The sequence below is a fragment of the Odontomachus brunneus genome, unplaced genomic scaffold, assembly GCF_010583005.1.
Source record: "Odontomachus brunneus isolate Ranch 3 - 2012 unplaced genomic scaffold, Obru_v1 Obru_scaffold_047, whole genome shotgun sequence".
Classification (NCBI taxonomy): Eukaryota; Metazoa; Arthropoda; class Insecta; order Hymenoptera; family Formicidae; genus Odontomachus; species Odontomachus brunneus.
The window spans coordinates 522208-543680 of NW_022639497.1; the positions used below are offsets into that span (position 1 = coordinate 522208).

At 34.0% G+C, this 21473-nt stretch overlaps 1 protein-coding gene across 2 annotated transcripts in view; it reads left to right on the top strand.

Annotated features, from left to right (window-relative positions):
• The window catches only part of LOC116844833 (scavenger receptor class B member 1-like), a 40367-nt gene that overhangs the window by 585 nt on the left and 18309 nt on the right, over nt 1-21473 (top strand). Inside the window, exon 2 of one of the 2 annotated variants that reach the window (XM_032816901.1) lies at nt 1122-1271. In XM_032816901.1, the coding sequence (XP_032672792.1) occupies nt 1122-1271 (150 nt within the window). Of the gene's footprint in view, nt 1-1121; nt 1272-11516; nt 12487-21473 lie in introns of those variants that run through there. The other variant, XM_032816900.1, reaches the window with a different exon arrangement.

Sequence of the window (21473 nt, forward strand, 5' to 3'; positions counted from 1 at the left end):
GAAAGAAAATTCCTCTAACTTTCAGAATATTGTGCTTAGAATATTTTCCTTTTGATTTTAGAAGAAATTCCTCTCGACGTTATTATACGAGGATTTTCGCTAAAGACAAAATTGTACATGTTTAGATATAATAAAATTATAAATAAGGACAAATATTTTTTAGATTATATTCCACTATAGTGTTTCCTGTGAAAGTTGAATTATAAAGGACAATAAAAACGGAAATTCTTAATGACTCAACCCTTACCTTCGACCGTAGCGTTACCTTCAATCGTGGCAAGGTTGTCCCGTTCCTTTCTTTTTTGTATTTTGCGTCACATGTATGTCTCTTTTATCCCAGTCGAATGATATTATATATTTAAATCATTTTATTACGACTAGATGCTTTGTTGCTGTTAGACCGTGACTAATTAGAATCAACCCGCAATCAAGTTTTATTTTTCACATCTATACGAAAGCAGCCCCCTTTACTTTTCTTATTGCGCGATCGATTTTTAATCGCGCTTAATCTTATATCACAGATTTTCATGAAGAAGTATCAAAAAAACAATACAGATTTTCAACGAGATAAACATCCGTGACTAAGTGACGACCAACTAGCAATTTATCCCGCAAGATCTTGCATACTTGTTACTCAGTATAAGTGTTCCGAATTACACAGATGCTCCGAGAAATAACAGAAACGTGATTCCACTGGAGCATCACACTTAGGGACAAATAGCTACTTATTTTGTAATCTTATACATCGATAAAACCTTCTGTTAGTGTGATTAAATTAAACGAGACAAATGTGCGATACAATTTTTTGCGATATCGTCTGTAATTTTGTAAGGTTTTGTTATTTAACTTTTACAAAACCTGTTGCGGTGAAATTTCATTGCAATGTTTATTCTGCATTCAATAGACATGCATGGACTATACTGTAGAGAATATTAGAATATATATGAACCAATATCTTGAAAATCAAATGACAAAAAATTATTTAACAGAAAGTGATTATATATACATGTTTCGAGTATTCTATGAACTTTTCTGTCTGACAGAGAGACTCTCTTGAAAAGACTCAACGAATTTTTCTTATGAAACAATGAATAACGGACTTGAAATTTGCGTTCTTTTAGATGTTATTGGAATAGAGATGAGGGAAACCCTAGAAATCATCAAACGAAGATGTCTGGGAGAAGTACATCATCTGACGAATAAATACCAAGCGATCACCTTAACGGGTTCGGCAAGTCTACAACTGGCTCTATCTCCGACACGATCAAAATGTAATTTCGCTATGGCGATACTTGTACTACCGGCTCGTGTGGTTCAGGTGGTGGTTCTAATTTCATAAATTTAATTTAACGAGTCAAAATATGCGTCGTGCTTATTCTACGAGTTTGGGTACGTAGCTTATCATTTGTATCTTTTCTACAAACTTCAATGACAAGCAGGTTATCTTTTTTACAAAATATCAATACATACTTCGTACATAAAATATTAATTCTTTGTACAGCTTATATTTATTATATATTATTAATTATTCTCAATGTATATAAAGTATTTAACGATTTGACGATACTTTAATAATCGAATGAGATATGTTCGAGTTAATTAAACTGAATTAACCTAACTAATTAATCGAATTTATAGTAGTACAAACTACTATGCAAACTTTCAAAAAGAAAATAATAATAATGAAGAAGAAACTTTAATTAATCTTTTAATCTCTCATACATCACACGTCATCTTATTGCATGCACAACGATATAGTTTAATAATTGAAAAACTATCAAGGCTTTTTCAAATGTACATGCAACTGAAAACAAAAATGACCAATAACAGCCAATGCAAAATGTAAAGTACGAAACTCGCTTAATCTATAAGTAAAACAAAATATGAAGTGTCAAGTAGGCTCTTCTAAGAATTTTTCAACTCAAACGTTTCAGTCGTCATTACGACCCTTCTTAGTAGAAAAATTCCGAAAAAGACAATGTATATGAATTATTTGAGATTCGTGCCAATCTTTTTTGAGATGTGAGGAGTTCTTCCACATCTCAATATTGCACCTGAGGGTGATGAGTTCGTAATTAAATAATTCTTGTATATCATCTTTTTCAGTTTGTTCAGTTTGTTCTATCGAGTTCGAAACATTCTACCGAGGAATGGTTGAATAATTCTTAGTGAAGTCCATTTGAAATCCCATTTTATTTATAAACTGAATGATTTCGCAATTTACATATTGTATTGGCTCTTGATAGTTTTTTTCATGTCTAATTGATTAAAAAACTGTCAAATTGATACTGTCAAGCGAATTAATAGTAAATGTATAATGATTATTTCGTGATATCGATTGTTGCTGATCGAAGCAAATGAAAATAAATTCCTTGAAGTCCGAAGTTAAATAATACGCAGTCGTTCGTAATTATAGTGTATTTGCAAGAGAAAAACGATACTTTACATTTATCAGAAAGAATAAATTATAGATGCAACAATTACACAATCGTTATTGGCAATGAAAACAATTTTTTGCTATATTGTTTGCGTCATAGCACATTTAACACGTGTTAGGTTACATATAACGAATTAAGTAAGCAAACTAAAAATATCATAAATTCCTAATGATACTCCAGCATTTCACAAACTTCCAATAATTTAGTACTTGATTCCTACAATGGTATTACGTTTTATAATAAGTACTACTTGTTTCTACAAATTTCTGAACTGAATTCACAGTTTAGAATTTATTCTGCAAGCAATAAAGTATATTTTTTGGTGGCCTAGAAGTTTGCAACGTACGTTTATACTTCATACGAGGTAAACCGATTACGAGAGCGCATTCGTGAGAATAACATCTTAATCTTGATATTTATCTTAAAATATAATAACCGCGAACAACTGGCGCGGATTAACTATAAAATGGCAGGTGAAGATGATACATCAGAGAATAATAATTTACAAAGATAGTTCACGGGTAGTTATGAATATAGAATTAGCTACGTAATCTCGAGACAGAATAAAAAGAGTGGGATTTAAGTTAATAGAACTGTTTACCGTTAAATTTTGCGATACGGAGTTATTCTTTTTCCTGTCACATATTAAAATAATTCAATTATTATGGAATATCTCACGTACAAATATAGGATTTTTTATTGTAAATGCTCACAAAAATTTATAAATGAATTCACTTGATGTTCCCGCTGAAATTTAATATCTCATTAAACTGCTCGAGCAACGATAATTGATAACTTAAGTTCACATACAAAATGTCTCATTACCTATAGAATCAAATTATCGCATGATATTTTTAAAAATGAACGCCGCTTTTTTATCACATAATTCGTTATAATCGTTATAAATTTTTATTTTATTTAACTCAAACAATAGCGCGAGTTATGTAATAGTTTTAAATTTATATTTTCATTATGCTAAAATTTATTCTCTCTGATGTTTTAATAAATTTTTCAAGAACATCGTTAAAGAGATCGTTAAGAAAACATTAAGAAAACATTATATGCGGTTTTATATGTTTTTTCTAAGTATTCCATATAAATACATATTATTTTTCTTGTATATTTTATGTTTAATCGCAAACCGGTCAGTCAAAAAACATGGACGCAATCCTTTACTATCGATAAAATATGATACTGCGCTAATCTCAAGCTACGAATAAGCCAGCAGGAGATTTCTTCTACCACAATAAAAGCGATATCTGCAACGCGAAACTGGTTGTAGGGCGACAACCTTAATTTCAACTCCGGGAATCCATCGATTTTTTTTTATCTTAAGTATTGACGTCATGCTCACTCCTTTTTTCATCTCGTTGCTTGTTTTTCCGTGGATAAAATTCAAATTCAGTCTCGACCCGGAAAGATGTGTGTGAAAGAATTCTTTTTGACAACTTGATGCCGCTAATAATAGATTGACAGAAAATGAAAATCAGGACTGACAATAATTATATGTATGTGGTCAGATATGATAAATTGTGCTATTTATTAGCAATAAAAAACTAGTTAATGCAAAAAATAATTATTTACTTTAGGGGACTCACCTCCGATGACCTTGATCTTGATATATATTATCAAGGACATTCTCCTAAGTAACCTTTAAAAGGTTTTAGCCGTCGCTCGTTGTTTATTAAAAAGTTATTGACAAAAGAATTTATATATATATAGAACGTATATTTCTTTGACACCGTGTAGGTAGAATTGCTTCAATATGTCTATACCTTTATTTTTGCATAATTCCTTTGCAATAAATCGATGAATATATGCAAAACAGTATACGTATATGTGCAGGGGAGGGGCTCTGCCCATCTCTTCGTACCTCCTGCTATACACACACACACACACACACACACACACACACACACACACTGTTCGCCAGCAAGCGCGCTCGCCCGGTGGGTGCGTATGTTTTTATTATATATATATATATATATATATATATATATATATACGCACCTACCGCAAGCCCGCCCTGTCGAGCGGGCGAGCGCGCTTGCTGGCTATCAGTATGTATGTGTGTGTGTGCAGCAGGTATCTTCCTAGCTTACAAATTCGATGTTTTTGTATATACGGTGTCCAAAAATTACATTCATTTTATGCAATTTTTTTTATAACTTTTGGAGGTGGGTTCCCTAAAGCAAATAATTACCATGCAAAAATTTTTACCTCGAATGCCTAAACAGTTATTCGAAGAATTTTATGCGCGCGCGCACGAGATATGTATAAATAGATATTTTAAGTCTGCGGTTGATGCAAAAATTCTATCAGCAATCATATTATTTTTACCAAACAAAGAATCAGACGATACTATCGATACGTAATTCAAACCAAAAGGAGTGCCGTGTCGATTCGGTCGCAAACTTCCGTAAGCCGTCGTCTCCAGTCGCGTTATGACCGCGCGTCATAATTATTCATACGCCGATGTGTATGTGCCATGGGTACTTTTTCATCGTCAACACGATCGTCCATCTAACATCCTGATTGATTAAACGAAATTGAAAAAATTCTATATTTCCATGCGATATCACGTACAGGATGTTAAAGTCTGGGAAATAGGTTTGTGTGTCACAATATCTATGCTGATTCGAGAGACAACGGGATTGCGAATTCCTTGGAGACAGACAGTAAATGAAACGCGTGTAGATATCATAATTAGTCTCCGTCATCTTAGTCAGAGATATCCTTTGTGAAACGTCTAAAGATTTTATGAATATTCACTTTTTATAATTCTTCACTAAGCTATTGTGTGCATGTACATGTGCCGTTGTGGTGTATAGAAACGTGCTATACAACAACGTGTTTAATTGTTCGTATGTGATAGCACCAGTTATCATCAGCGGCCATGACATTATGTGTATCAATAGTCATGACGTTAGGTGTAAATGAGAGAGATAATTTAGACTTCACTGTTCATATATAACGCACTTAATGGAAACAGCTATGTATCTCTTAAACTTGACCTCGTACAAAAGAATGCCTCAGATAAAAGTTTCAGTTTTAGTGAGAGGTATTAGTCAAAACTATTTTTTGAATAAAATCAAAATTGTTGTAAGAAAAAAATAAAGAAATTTTCAACACAAAATTGCGTTACATTTTACAGATTTATTGATGTCAAAAAGTGTACAAAAATGTATATCACCGTGATCGATTTTTATTGTCATTCTATGTACAAAAATATTATGGCGAGGTTGTCGAAAAGTGAATGATTTTACGAGACATTTCGTATCTTATACTGAAAAATAACAAAATATAAAATATCTCGGAAAATATCCATTTTTCAATGATTTTACACCAATACTTTTATATGTACGTACTTAATTGCGTACTTAATTGCGTCGACCACAAAATCAAATCAATAGCATTTTCATACGTCTACCTTGCAACCTTAAAACTTTTATTTAAAAAGTTTTTTTATACAATGTCAAATTTAAGAGATATACATCTGTTTTCATTAAAATGAGACAACCTTGTATATAAACTGTGAATATGTTGAAAACTAAAAATGCACGACTTATTCAAATAGTTTTTTAAATCTTTAATTGAAACCTCTTTTATCGACGACTGTTTTCCTTAAATGTGTTTTACAAAATATACAAACTGACTTCATTTATCAACTCAAATATGCATGAACTGATTGTAATTTTCCTGTAAATTTAATACAAAAAGTGTGAAGCGTCACTATCGACGTGTGTTCATTGAAGCGTTACTTACGTCTTATTTGCTTATTTGCGTCGGAAACAATCTTAATTATGCATAATTTTTCAAGACTCGATAAGACTTTTACAAGACACTAGTCATAACAACGTGTAAACTCAGAATCATCAATATAAACATAATTTAAATAACTTTAAATAGTACTATTTCGACCAAGTTATAATTCAATGAAATTTAACATAAAATTCGATGCTACAATATGGTAAATAGATATTTTCAACAAATATTATGCAAATATTATTTATCGATTATCGTCTGTCTGCCGTTGGAATGTTTAAAATATATTTCACCTGAGACTGATATGAGAAGAGCCAACAATTTCGACGTTTAAACGTCGAATAAACGTTTAATGAATGAATGTGTCGATATCACGCATCCAATCACAAGCACTATAACAGATATGGATAACGCATCGGTTAACGTATTAAATTTTGATAGTCCAAAAAAATAACTAAGTTCAGGATGTTTTGCTTGTCGTGTCATTCAGTCAAACTATCACTGATATGAATTTTTTTCATTTTAATTATAAAAGTAAAATTGATAAGCTATCGATAAGCCGTGAGTGAATATTCTTCGCAAATTGTCTATTATATCAATCGCGCCCGGTCGAAATAATTCCTAATAATTGTAAAAATCAGTTTACAGGACAATGTTATAAATATTGTTGTAGATGCCAGATGCTTATAAATCGTAATCATCTTTTATGAAAATGTGACAATCAAATGAACTTCTTTTTTATCAGATTCCATCTATTCTGTCAATAAAGCTAAGACGCTAAGAAACTATTTATACTTTTATTCAAATTATCTTTGCAATAACAACGATAACTTGCCTTCTTTTAACATTTTACGATCGGCAAAGTTTAAAACGAGAGTTTTATAGGACTCCACGCTTTTATCAAGACACTTCAGCGCGAATATTAATTTTCGAAAATACGAGTTTCAAATGAGACAGAAAATAAGTCTGACACGAATTATTCTGATTTTTAGCGACATATATAATCTAATTTATCGTTAATATAAAACATCGATATATGTGTAAGTTGTGTATGATATAATATCTATCATATAAACCTTCGTATCGAGAGATTGACTTCTAAAAATTAAAAATTCATATGCACGAGACGGAACGCTATTAACAATGTTTGGCTGTTTCTCTTTCTTATCACGATGAGCTAAAGAATAAATTATAATAAAGATAACGAAGATGATATGGATGTACTTAATTTCGTACAATTATAGTTGCTCAATAATTCCCATAATTGTTATCATGCCAATTAATCTTATACGGTTATAAGTAGCAATATAAAAACTTTTAAGAACTTGACGTATAATATTCGAACAATATATTTTTTTCCTGGCAAATAATTTATTGCGCTGCAATATGCTATAATCACCATTGATTGTGTAATGCGTGTAATTTCAACTTTCGATTTTCCCGATACAATTACCTAGAATTATTAGATTGGTTATTGCATTATCTCGAACTCTAAAAGGTTACTTTATTCATAGATATATTTAAACATGTCTCTATTTTTGCGTTACGTAGCAAGGACAAAGGTATCATAATAAAGAAGTAGAATACCTTCGAACCGGATTAGTGACACGGATTATGTCGTTAATCGATCTCGCTGATGCACGGAAATGCAACGAGCGGATAATCAGTAAACCTGTTATCATGATAATGTTAGATCTACGCGATGGCCGCGTTCAAGCATCGTTGACTGCGAACGTTTCGATAAGGGGTTAACGGGACGTCGAAAGTCAAAATTACATGCACTTGCATTTGACGGTGCTCATGATCACATGTTAAATTACTACCTATTGGAGAAAAAAATGTCGATCAAAGTAACAGGTACGTTTCTTGAAGACGAAAAAAGAATTTGGTTGGACTAACTAAATGTCTGATGAAATATGAACAAACCAGAATTCCGGTTGAAGTTACTAGAATTCTGTTCAAATAAATAAGATTCTGGTTAATAAATTGTGATTTGTTCATATTTCACCTGATATTTGAAACAATCTTTTTTTATCGCTTGGCTTCGAATCCTTTAACTTTTAATCGTGCACAATTAAACGAAACTTTGATATACTAGTTTCGTTGATGGAAATAATCCTGAGTTGTGCATCGAATTGTACGCGTCCATTAAACGGACAGGTTCATTATATCAACCTCAGGAATGCATTAGCTTTCTTGTCACTCTCACAAAGATTTATATGCACATAACGAAAGCTCATATTTCTTATCGAAGAATAAGCTTAATGTTAAATTACGTAGGTGGTTTACATGCATTAATAAAAATATACCCATTCAAGGTGCCGGAAAGTTTGCGGCCAAGAGCCGGCACCATTTCGCCAGTTGATTTATTTGAGTTCCGTAACCTTGTGAGCGCGCAAGGCGTCGGGAACCGGTAGAATACGCAAATTCATATATTTGTAAATTCGACACATTCGTATCGATAGCCACACAGGAATAACAAATACAACAATCTATCAGAATCACATGTATCGCGTGAAGTATTTCCTATCTGATGTAAATCACAATGCTAATACATGTGTGATGCGTAAATAGTGCTTCTATTATGTCTGTCATAAGCTACAGATTTGTTTTTTCTTCCTATGCTTCCAGATATTAAGAGCACTTCGGAAGTCACAATCTTAATCGATGTAATAAATTGACGGGATTTGTTCCGTTAATCGGCGATACAAGATAATAGATTGTGTAAAATAGATGCAAAACAATAAGATTCATTAAAAAAGAAAAGAAAAAAGTGACTTTTCGAAATAAAAAATTAAATATTAGCTTATTTAAATTAGCCCATCGCAAATCTTGATGCGTTATGGTAATTGCTTTAAAGTTTGCAGTCATCAAACTTTATTACTATTCTATACGTATGTGCGTTTTTTGATCTATTGGTAGCTCTTCTTCACAATAAGATTCATCATATTGCAACTCTATAAACATCTAAACAACTTTTGAACCAACAAAAGTTTACTCATTATAACATTAATTTATAACATAATAAATGTAATTATTAATAAATAATAAAATGTAATTATAATAAATAATATCAGAGAGAATATGAAATTATAAAAAACTTGGGATATAGTTATATAACATTCTTATACATTTGTTCTTGTAAAATCAATATTTAAGAGACCTGCAGGAAGAGTTAGTCACAAACATTTCCGAATAACAGTGACTAACAATGATGCTGGTTACCAGAAGAATATCCCAGAATTTTGGCAAAGAAAAAAGAATACGAGGCGAGCAACAAGTTATAATCAAATCGAAGGTTAAATAAAACGCTAGTTAAAGCCGGAGTCACCATCATGCTTTTATCGGGATTCCCGTGGCACGCCAAGGCGCTGATGAATCGACTCACGACTATCTGCGATGACTGATACTGATGACTGATATTGGATCGTGCAAATGAAGCAATGGCAATACACAGAATTCGTTGTATGTGTTTCAACGATGTCGAACCGCACGAACTTACAAGAGCGAGAACGCTCAAGGACACGCAGACGAATTCTACTTGTGTTATTTGCAATCGAAGCACCTGACACCAGCGCGGCGAAACATGTAATACCTATATCAATCGTTTTTGTGGCGAATTTAAACGTAATTAGTCTAATCGGTCCTGTCTTAGCAGTTAGTAATTTTTTCTTTTCTAACGAGTACCTTCGGGAGAATTGTTTTTTTCCTGTGGAAAACGCGAGTACGCGGAAATGTAGGTTTTAATACGTATCCAATACTTGTTCGCTGCGAGTGATCGATCTAAATTACTTAATAAATGCTATCATAAAGTTACGAACGCTACAGACATGAAATTACGAATAGGTAGAATTTCCTAGAAAACGGCGGCAGCAACGGTAGCGACGATAAAAATATTGCGTATAATGTGCAATATGGTCATCGCGGACTATTAGACGATCTGGAGCATGAATATATTAACTACGTTGATAGATATTAAAACGGATAACAACAGATGTCCTGTCGCGCGTGCTGACTGACAAATATGACGCTATTTTATTTTAATGCACGGAAAAAAAGAACATTCTTGTTTCAAAAGTATCTTCATTTTTTACATGTAAATCTTAAAATGAGTTGTAACGTTATAAGCAAAGATGAGTTACTTGCATCAACATATTTTATATGTACGTAATTCAACAAAGAAAAATATATTCTTATTATTCAAAGATAGTTTTTATGAATAGAAAATGTAAAATATTGGATTAAAAGTATGAATATTTTTAAATGTCGAAAGAAAAAAAAAAAAAAAGATATCGTTATTGTCAAAATCATTATATTATATTTCTTTTATGAGACTATTATAATATATAAATAAAATAATAACATCGCATTGAAATTCAAAACTCTATAAAGTTCTTCTAACAAAATTATATATCTTTACTTAAACAATTATTGTTAATTTAAATATATATTTGAGTATTTTAAGTAGATACTCTAATCTGTTTTCTATTATTTAATTCTCGTTTTTATTCTCGCGATTAATTAATTCTCGTTGATAAAGTCACGGACGCGAGCATAACCAAATTTAAATACAATTTAAATACAATTCAAACTTGACTCCTCTTTTATATACTATCCAAAAAAATGTTGTTCTTCCAATTGTCGAAAAAAAAGTTTCATATCGTCTCCATGAAAAACAGAGATTCCATTAAATTAAAAAAGAACAACTTCTGCTTTTACATTTAAATCATATTAAAAAAACAGTTTTCGAAATAAAAACAACAGACAGTAGTGTGATAATTTCTTGATCGTCTCGGGCGATACTCCTTTATTTACGACAGGACAACAGACGTAAAATAAAATCGATCCGCGATTCTTTCATGATGTCCGCATTCTTAAAAATAAAATAAATTCTAGCAAGGTCACGTGTGACCGCAACATGTGTGGTCAGTAACGCGGACCGAAGTAAACGTCTCGCTACTAGCTGCGCGACCCTGTCGTCACTCGAAATAAGGTCGGCCATCTCGACAGCTATCGCGAGACACAATCGCGGTAGAACACCGCGAAGGGTTAATTACCGTCTCGCCCTGAAAACGCGACCGCCGTTTGTCAACGAATGTTCAAGTGTTGGGCGACCTTCGGAGTCGGCTCCGGTCGGGGAAGTGGCTGATCTCGAAAGAGTGGATTATGCAGGACAGATACTGGACGTCCTGCACTTCGCAAGTGGGATGGCAACCTCATGAACCGATTGGCTAACGTTCCACGTGCTCGTCGACTGACCGACCGGCGAGCCGGCGAGCTGACCACCATGGTGGGAGTATTGTATTTTTCAAATCCCGCCGATCCTAGTTTCCGTCACTCTTGCACCGATGCGCATACTGCACGCACGAGGAGCCAAGCGACGTATGGCAGGTGCGAGGGTAATCGATAAAAGCTCGACAATCGGGTAAAAATTCAACAGAGTGTGACGCAACTTGCCGAGCTAATAGGTGTTCAGTTCTGCAAAGAGTATCCGCTGAAGAACAAGATCGTCACTGCGTGAGAGCCGTGACGCGCGTTTCTCACGTATCGCCCGATCCAAAGTTCATTGCTTCAACGTTTCGACAGTATTCAGTACTGGAAAACCGATCGGGTTGTGTCGTGTCCACGAGGAGGTATCGCGGAGGTATACTTCCTCGTCGAGAAGATCGATTGCCAGTCGATCGTTTGTTCGTACGCACAATCGACGAGCGCATAGACAGAAAGCGAGGCTCGTGCCGGGGTTTGGTGGCTGAAACGAAAGTACAAGGATCGAAAAAATTACGTGTTGCAATTGCGTATGTAATTGGCGGCAGCCTTGCCGAAAATTACATAGCATTAATAGCATCGCGTTAAAGTCGGCCGATTCCTACCGCAGGCCGCAACGGTCGGCTGTCATCGAGCTTCGGGGCCAAGTGTGAGGACTCGCCTTTCTCATATCCAGTCACGGCAAAGTGCGTTCGTCGTATCTGTCCGGACTGCAACTGAGCAGAGAAGGAAAACTTTGGCACTTTTCATCCGGTACCTCATACATCTTTAGTCATCTCATTATCACCTAACGACTAGATAAACCACGCTAATATGAAGGATCTGATGATACTCTGGCATTCTTTATTGGGTCGCAATTACGACCCGGCTAACACCAACTCCGACAACCGAGACAACCTAGGCGATCAAGATAACCCGAGGATCTCGAGCTTTCAAAGAAAATCTTCGGTAATGGTGAATAGGTTTCTCAACATCACTGAACCGCTACACGCTGATGGCAACCAAAAGCGAACAAGAAGTAAGTAATAAGAAACTGAGATCAAGTTTGAGAGATGAATGTCGAAATCTGAAAAGAACTGAGATGTTCGCCAATACAAACGAAGTATAAACGATAATGAACAACGATCTCGAATAAAAATTTGTAAATTCACTCGCGAGCAACGATTAGTTATTTGTCAAAGAATATTTGCTTGTACATCAATGATAAAATAGTCGTAAAAACGGCTAAATTTGTGTTCGTGCATAAAAATTGCAAATATAATCCTTTCTGAGAAAAAGATAAGATCTATAAAAGCCATGCGCTGAATGCGCAAATAAGTTTAAATGGGAAGAATAATAGTGTTTATGACACGTGTTAAACGTGCCAAATATTTTTCCGGTCTTATAATGTATGCGGTGAATCGACAAACCTTTCACACCAAACCTGAATTCTAATTATTATTAATTAATTCCCCTTTTAAAATTCCGAAATGTGCATTTCTTTTTTTATTCCTATTTAAAGTTGCGAAAAATATTGTGTCAATCAGAAATCGAATCTGGAACTTCCCCATTTGCCATATCAATTCTCGATCGCTGAGGCTCCGGCGTATATTTCTCGCAAATGTTTATACGTTATTTATTTTAAATAGTATTTTAGAAGTATGCTAGACGCATAATAATATTTCCTATTTTTAAAGACATAAAAAGATTCGAGCTGGATTTAGCTCTGTTTGTTTCTCAAATATGACTCGACGTATATTCGTAAATTCGAGGCCAAATGCAAAAAAACGATTTGTTCTGTTCGAAGCTTCATAAAGTACATCGATTCGTAAATTCGAGGCCAAATGCAAAAAAACGATTTGTTCTGTTCGAAGCTTCATAAAGTACATCGATTCGTAAATTCGAGGCCAAATGCAAAAAAACGATTTGTTCTGTTCGAAGCTTCATAAAGTACATCGATTCGTAAATTCGAGGCCAAATGCAAAAAAACGATTTGTTCTGTTCGAAGCTTCATAAAGTACGTCGATCTTAAAAATTGACATTATTGTCGATTAAAATTGATCTTGATCCTGCGACAGTTCCAACATACAAAAATCGTTCTTATGATTCAGAGTCTCACTTTTAATTAATATTCCTTCTTTAATCATAAAGAATCGTATCCTTGTTTGCATCGGATCTCGTCGTGACCTTGATTGGTCATTGCCCTAATTTTTATTGTACGAAGATGAAGATCGCGTTTTCGAGGACAATCAGATTGAATTTCATATTAAACGTGTGCGAAATACGTGGCAAATAATCGGACAAGGAAAAAGACAGTATTTAAGCGATAGTTAAATCTTTCTCAATTTAATTCAAACTTATGTTTTATATGAAATTAGTGACAATTTCGGAAAGAGAGAAAAATTCTACGTAAAGCATTCATTGCGCTCATGTTATGACAGAAGGCAGTAATATAAGAATATAAGCATGCGTTTAAGCGCAAATTTGCACCTAGATGTATCACGTGGGAATCACAGGTTATGTTACCGTGATATAGAACGCGCAGAAACGAGAACGCACAAAAACGAGAACGCGTATAAAAGGTGGCCAAAGGATCAGGTTGGCTTCAGTTCTGAGATGTGCGTAATTGCCCAACGGGCAACCAACCGGTCCTAATCATGCGGTCCAGTTTGACAAAAACAAACGACTGAAAAAGAAAACTTACTGAACCGATAGCAGCTGCAGTTCAATTAAGCCGCTGCGCTTAGTCGAGCGCGAGATATTGACTTTCGCCGGATTGCACCACTGAAATCTCGAGAGAAGAATTTCGTACGAATATACACGCCCGCGTAATCGACTGAATCACAGACACGCGCTCGTATCATCGGCAAGTGTGCAGTCTGTAATTTTGAACGTATAGATATAATAACCCTGCATTATAGGGAGCGAAGAAAATTGTACGTTTCTTTATGACTTTAATCATTTTTCTACGACTAACCCAAGTGCGAATTCGCGCGAAGTGAGCAAATGAGATAATGGAAATATATGAGATTTTTCTCGCTCTCAATGCGCTGCCTTTGATCTGAAAATCTCAATTGTAATAATGAGGATGAACGATAACCTCAAAAAACTCACAAATGTTGCGATAACACGTGTCAAAATTTTGTTCACATGAAGATAATTTTCGTTAAACAACAAAATTTTCGAAAACAACCAATCAACTCGCCAGATACTGAATCATGACACTGTCGCGTACGCGTGACTTTGGGCTTTTTGATAATTTTTAATAATTTATATAATCTTGCTTCCATATTTCGCCTTTTACATCATAAAACTATGTGGTGTATATCTATGATTGACAAGTGTATCTTAACTCTCGAGCGAAACAAAGGGAAGTGGAGACAGTCGATCGTTTATGAATCTCAAGCTAATGAACCGTTCAATAGACAAGTCACGTTTCGTATTCGGTTCCTAGTTCGGAACACACGCGTCAAGCCTCAAGAGTAAATCTTGTAACAACTCTACGACTAAAACAAGTTCGAAAAAAACGCAAATTTAAAATCCTTTTAAATTTGCGTTTTTTGTCTTTTAGTTGACTGATTTGCGATATCATGAATATGTATTCTAAAAACAGGTAAATTACAACGAGACTCAGCCGTGTTAAAACTTGTTTACAAAATAACACAGATTGACATATACTTTAATATTCATGATATAACTTGTCGAGATTCTACAAGTTTTAAGTAACACAGATTAAGTCTATAACTGATTTACGATTCGCAAAAATACAAAACAGAACTTATCGATTACAAAATTTTGATGAACAATGGGCAAATTAACAAGAGATCCGTTGCGTTTACTTTTCTTTGAAGACGAATAAAATTCTCGTATGTGGATTTATTTAATTTTATTAATTATATGTCGCAATGTGTCGCGTTAAAGGTATTACAAAGTCGATCATTTTGACACAACTTCTCTTTGTTTCTTTCTACGAAATTTAGAATACATAACGAACATATATATCACTTTTTGCCGAATATTGTCGATATATCGTCCGACATTTCGAAATCCATATAAAAACGATTATTTCATTAGCAAATCAAATTTCACACCTTTTATTATGCTAGCATTCCATTTTGATATACAAATATCTTGTTTTGCAAAATTAGCGAATGTGAATATCCATATAAAAATTGTTTAGGCACAATATGTCACAATGTAGTTCTTATTTACTGCGTCGATTATCCGATTTTAATTAATCGATCAATTTTAATTGTCGACTAAAAAATAATTCCCCAAGATACAGTTATCTAATATTTAGCGATGACGTTCTCGGCCAGAAATTTATATAATCTTGTTATGGATAGAAATTCCCCAATCTTAAATCTTCCAAGATTGCTCTGTGTATATTAAAATTCCTGACATATTTCTATCTTTATCTCATAAAACCATACATATGGATACATTCATTTATATAACACAGAATTCGGGTAAATGTAGATTTATTTTATATAAATATGTAAATTAATAATTATAATATTTAATTATTTGCACCGTGCGCGCGTGATCTATACGAAAAAAAACATTTCTTTGTTAATGTAATAGATAACATACAATAATTTTCCGTTATCTGCTCCCAGATAACGGTTATCAAATGAAAAACTCAGTTGTAGGAACAGAAAGATTCCTGTAGATGATTTCTACTCATTCAATTGCTCTGAGTTACCTCAACTAAATTTTAATGCAGCCGAATGTTCAGGTAAAATGTTTTCAGTCACAGTGACAAAGTGATAGAGAACGGTATTGTTTCTTTCCATGTACTCTTGCGCTAAGTAAATAAAGACGGCATCTCATGTAGATGTAATGTCATGTCACGCAGAGATTCGCCGATTTATTATTATATAATCGACAGGAACAGCTATTATCACGCATCATTATAATTATATCACAGATAAACCCAAACGACAGGAAGACGCGTATCGGTTTCGAATATAAAACCGTTTGGCCAATAAGCCGATTAATCACGTCTGATTTATTTCGAGGTATACTTCGCACTCATCGTACGTATACACTCGCGAAAAGAAAACCAATTAAAATAAATGTGAACATGTAAACGATTTACGGGCCTACCCGTGTGTGAAAGTAAAAGCCGGTCAAAAGCGTGCCGCTTAAGCGTGACACATTCTTTTGCGCACATCGCAGTCAAATAAATAAAAGTCGACTCATTCCAGAATTTCCATATGACAGTGGTGAATGGAAGCGTCGCAAACGTCCTTCAACGCAAAAAACTGGTAGGCAATAAAAAACAATGACGTAGATCAAGATAAGTAAAATAGCAGTTGGACGCATAAGTCTTTAGGCCTTCAAACTTTATAGACTTACCGGAAATATCATCATTGTCTTTCCTCTCGCAACCGTCATTAAAGTAACATGGAACATTTCCACGCAAACACGCAAATTTCTTTCGCGTGAGTAATGATCATTTGTTATCGTTTAAGAGGGAAGTGAATGTTAACACTTTGACAGCCGCTGTCATATATGATTTTATTCTGCCAGCAGCTATTACGTTACAAATTAATCAACAGACGTGAGTTTACGTCGCAAACATTGCAAGAAATAAAAGTAGATATCAATCAATTTTCTTTTTCTTTCTTTTTCGTGAAATTCCATCGCTAAATACTATCGTCAAAGCACACGTACGATACAAATTTTACTAAAAAAGAAACAAACAAAGAGATGATCTATGAAGAGCTATGAAACTATGAAGAAGAGATCTATGAAGATGATTTGTCTTCATAGATGTTATCTAAACAAGTTCTCGAAATTTATCAGTGACATTTATCCGACAATTTGTTTGAAATAAGTGCAGTATTAAATATAGATAGCTATTTAAGCGTAAAATTTGTATTTGTATGCGTGTTTTAGCAATAGTATTTACCAATGATATTTCGCGAGCGCATTTAAAGCTTAGCAGATGCCACAACATATGATACTTGCTACAAAACTATCGTTAAAGTCGATTGTCGTATGTCGCAAGAGTAGTTTGAAAATACGCGTGGCCTCTGAGAAAGAAAATTAATTGATATGTATTTTTATTTCTTAAAATATGTGCGATGCAAACTTACGTTTGTTGGTCAATTTGCAATCCACGAATGTAAACGGTTCGCCTTTATGATGTACACTCGCAGGCAAGTAGATTATCCGCTATTTTATGTGAATTCTGGAACCCATACGTCTTGTTTAATGAGAGAATTCTCCCATTGAACAAGACATATGCGTTCCAGGAGTCACAAATAAAATAGTAGGCAATCTATCCGATCGCAGGTATACGCAAAAAGTGAGTGCGAATGTTTCCTCAAATGGAAACGAAATGTACGATTCGTAAAAATAGACTTGCCAAAACGAGATATTCTAACCGTGACGGTACTCCTTTCGCATTTCAACACGTGGACGCAACGGACAGCCACCGGTCATTACTGACCACGCGCGAGGAATGTATCATATCATCGTGTCGTCCTACCTTCGCGAGTTTCGCATTGTGCGATATGCTTTAACGGTGCATGACGGGTCATGAATGAATCGGACAATTAGCTATCAAATGCTAGACGATAGTATATCTGCCGGCCAATGCTTTCTCATTCCGTGCTGTAATATAACTCTACCATTAACCTAAAACAAGTAGCTGACCGTCTAATCAATAGTTTCCCGCCCCCTTATCTATCTTTCTAATTATTATTTTTACAGACTTGCTTATACATACAAAACCATTAAATACAATGTCGTTCTCAAGCAGGCACGGATGTAAATAAAATTAAATAAATGTGTGTTAAGAGTTTTTTTTATTATTTATTTATATGTGCTATAACATATGTAAGGGAGAGTGGAACAAATAGTTACGGATTCTTTTATCTCCCTCGTGTAAGCTATTTCAAGTTGTCGAGATCAGACGTTTTACTAAAACGATACTTTCCATCTTCAATTAAAAACTTAAGACCCATAAGTTATATGGAATAACAAAATTTTCATAGAAACTAAAATCTGCATTTTGTCACTATTTGCCCTAGCGTGGGGCAAATGATGACAATCATGAAAAACTCCTGAACTTCCATTCAGTCTCTCTTTTGACGATTAGTGACTAACTAAAAATTGAAATATAATTTCTTCACTGCCATATATAAGAATTTTATTAAAACAAATGATGTATAAAATCTAATTTTGGTGAAATAATATGACGCGATCACTTTCTTTTGGAAATATCACTTTCTTTTGGAAAGTGATTTTTCAAATTACTTATTAATATTTTCTGTATTTAAACGTAGTTTAATGACGTTTAAGTTACACCCAACAAAATAAATGGGAAGAAATGCAATTCAACTAACACTGAATAAGTCAAGTAACATTATTTAAAATTTGTCACTCTTTGTCCCAAGAGTTGCTTTTTCTTTTAAAACAATAAACGAATTGATATATACATATAGAGATTAAATCACATTAGAAGAAACACATATCGTACAATGCTGAACAGATAAAATCTCATTTAGGGATTCGAGAGACAAAACAATCTAGGTAGAAATACCCGAATAAGATTCAAATTTTATCTTGTTTTACAAAGGTCAAAATTTTAGGCTTCTTTATTAGCTATGTTTGGCTTAGCAGTTTAATTGTTTTTTTCAAAGATGATTAGATGTTCGAGAACTTACTCGCTATTGTCGGTGGTAATGGCACAAACGTGGAAAATATAGGAAAAATTTAAACTATCACTATTTGTCTCCTGTCACTATTTACCCCCCTCTCCCTTAATATTTAGATTCAATAAATTTTATCAACTTTTTTTCAATTGCCAATTGAAAAATATTTCTCAATAAAAGTATTAATAAATGAATTGCCTTCTTAGATGCGAAATATATACGTTATTAAGTCCAAAATTAAAATTTTATCGATATTTATTTAAATTTTTCTTTCTTTCTCTCTCTCCTTCTTATAGTTTATATGAAATATATTTCATCTAATTAGTTACGCGAACATATTAAATTTCATTCATATCTCTGATACACTTTTATGATTATCACGACATGAGATAGTCAATGATGAAAACTTTACAATTCCTTAAATTATATTTCTGAAGTAAATATATCGTGTATTGAATTAATTATTTAAGTTACGTCATATAATAATGTAAATTTTTCATCGTATCTTAAAATCATCATAAGTTTCGCGAGATATGATCGGTCTCTATTAATTGAGATTTACTCCAGAATATAAACCGCTCGGAGATTATCTAATAGACAAATGGAGCAGTATTTTGCGTGCACCGCCAGATCCACAAAAAGAGATTTCAACCATAAATATCGATTGTAAAACAGGAATGTAAAGGTGACACGAAACTCCTTATTTAGGATAGTAATATAACATATGCGTCTATATTAGTTAATAATTATCACACAACTGACATGCTGAAAGCTACGGATGTAAATCTAACGACGGGCAAGTGCGCATTAAATGCATGGCGGAGAGTTTCCTACGCGGATAGTGGCATTGGAAACGTACAACATCCGATAAACAAAAAAGGTAGATCGGAAAACCGGTTTGCTGCAAAGCAAAGAGAGAACCGACCGACAGAAATTTCTAGAATCATGCTCGATTACACCACAAGCGAGTCCGCTCGTTCATTGGCGGTCCGCGGCATTTCGCGAGCCAACATGAGGCAATGACTAATTAATTTCAAGAAATTTTTTCCTCTCAAAACTTAATAGTAGCTGAGCATGGGAAAAACGAGGTTTTTCATGATAAAATTAACCCGTGACATTGATGGAATGTCGCGTCCTCCAATTAACAAATAGCAATCGTTATTACAGATACATGCACATACACATACATACGCAATTTTCGTAAATAATGAAATGATCATACGTCACGGAATTATATTTTCGGGAACACTGTCCCCGAAAATTAAAGCGTGTATAATTTTGATCGGTTTAAATCTTGACGCAGTAAGTTGAAGATTATTTCAGAAACACTGAAATAATCTGTGTTTATTCGCAGCGACGGCAACGCGATATTCGGCACGTAGTGAATCTTACTGCGTTCGTCTCTTTTGAAAGGCTTGAACCAAGATTATACCTTCTACAGTCCCTACTCGGCAAAGGAACAATTACGATGATTTCTTACTTGAGGGTACAACGGGATGAGAGATCTCCTAGGTAGATTTTCATGATTATCACGACGTGAGACAATCAATGAGATGGGAACTTTACAGTCCTTTCAATTACACTTATGAAATAAATATACCGTATGTATTATATTAATAATTAAATTTACATCTCAAGGAATAATGTAAAATTTTGGTTGTATTAACATAACAACAAATTTACTAAAAGTTATATTCAGATTTTTGTAATACATTTAACATGATATATTATTTGGGACAAATTTTGAGAATTTTTTTTGTATTTCTATTTCGTCATTCTATGTAATAGATATGAATCTGATAGATATGAATCAGTCATAAGGGATTTGACATTGATGAATTTTGTGATTTAATAGACTTTAAATTGCTACAGAGTTTACATACATCAGTTTATCGGGAATAATTTCGAAGAAGACACTAATGGAATACCTAATGTGTGTCGTTGCAAGCGCAATCGAGAAAATACGTGGACATGCTGTGCGCGCGAACTCATTAATGTCTGTTTGCAAAGAAGCGTTGAAATCGATGTTTCGTGAAACGACAGGAAAGGACTGTCTTAAAACAGCTGACTGGTACCAGTTATGCAAACGGTGTTCCCACGCGGCAGGTGCTACCATTCATGGATTTATTGGCATTATGTAATGACTCGTCACGGAATAAAAAATGCTGACAAAAATGCAACCGTACGAAACACCGGCCGACGGAGATTGTTGACCGATTAGAGGAGCTACCATTGGAATAAAATGGTACCAGTTCGTTAAACAGCGCCTCACCGCAAACCGCATAGAAACCGCATAAAATCTCTCCTAACGATGCGGAATTATCATATTGATTTTCATTGCAAATTGCCACGCGTGAAA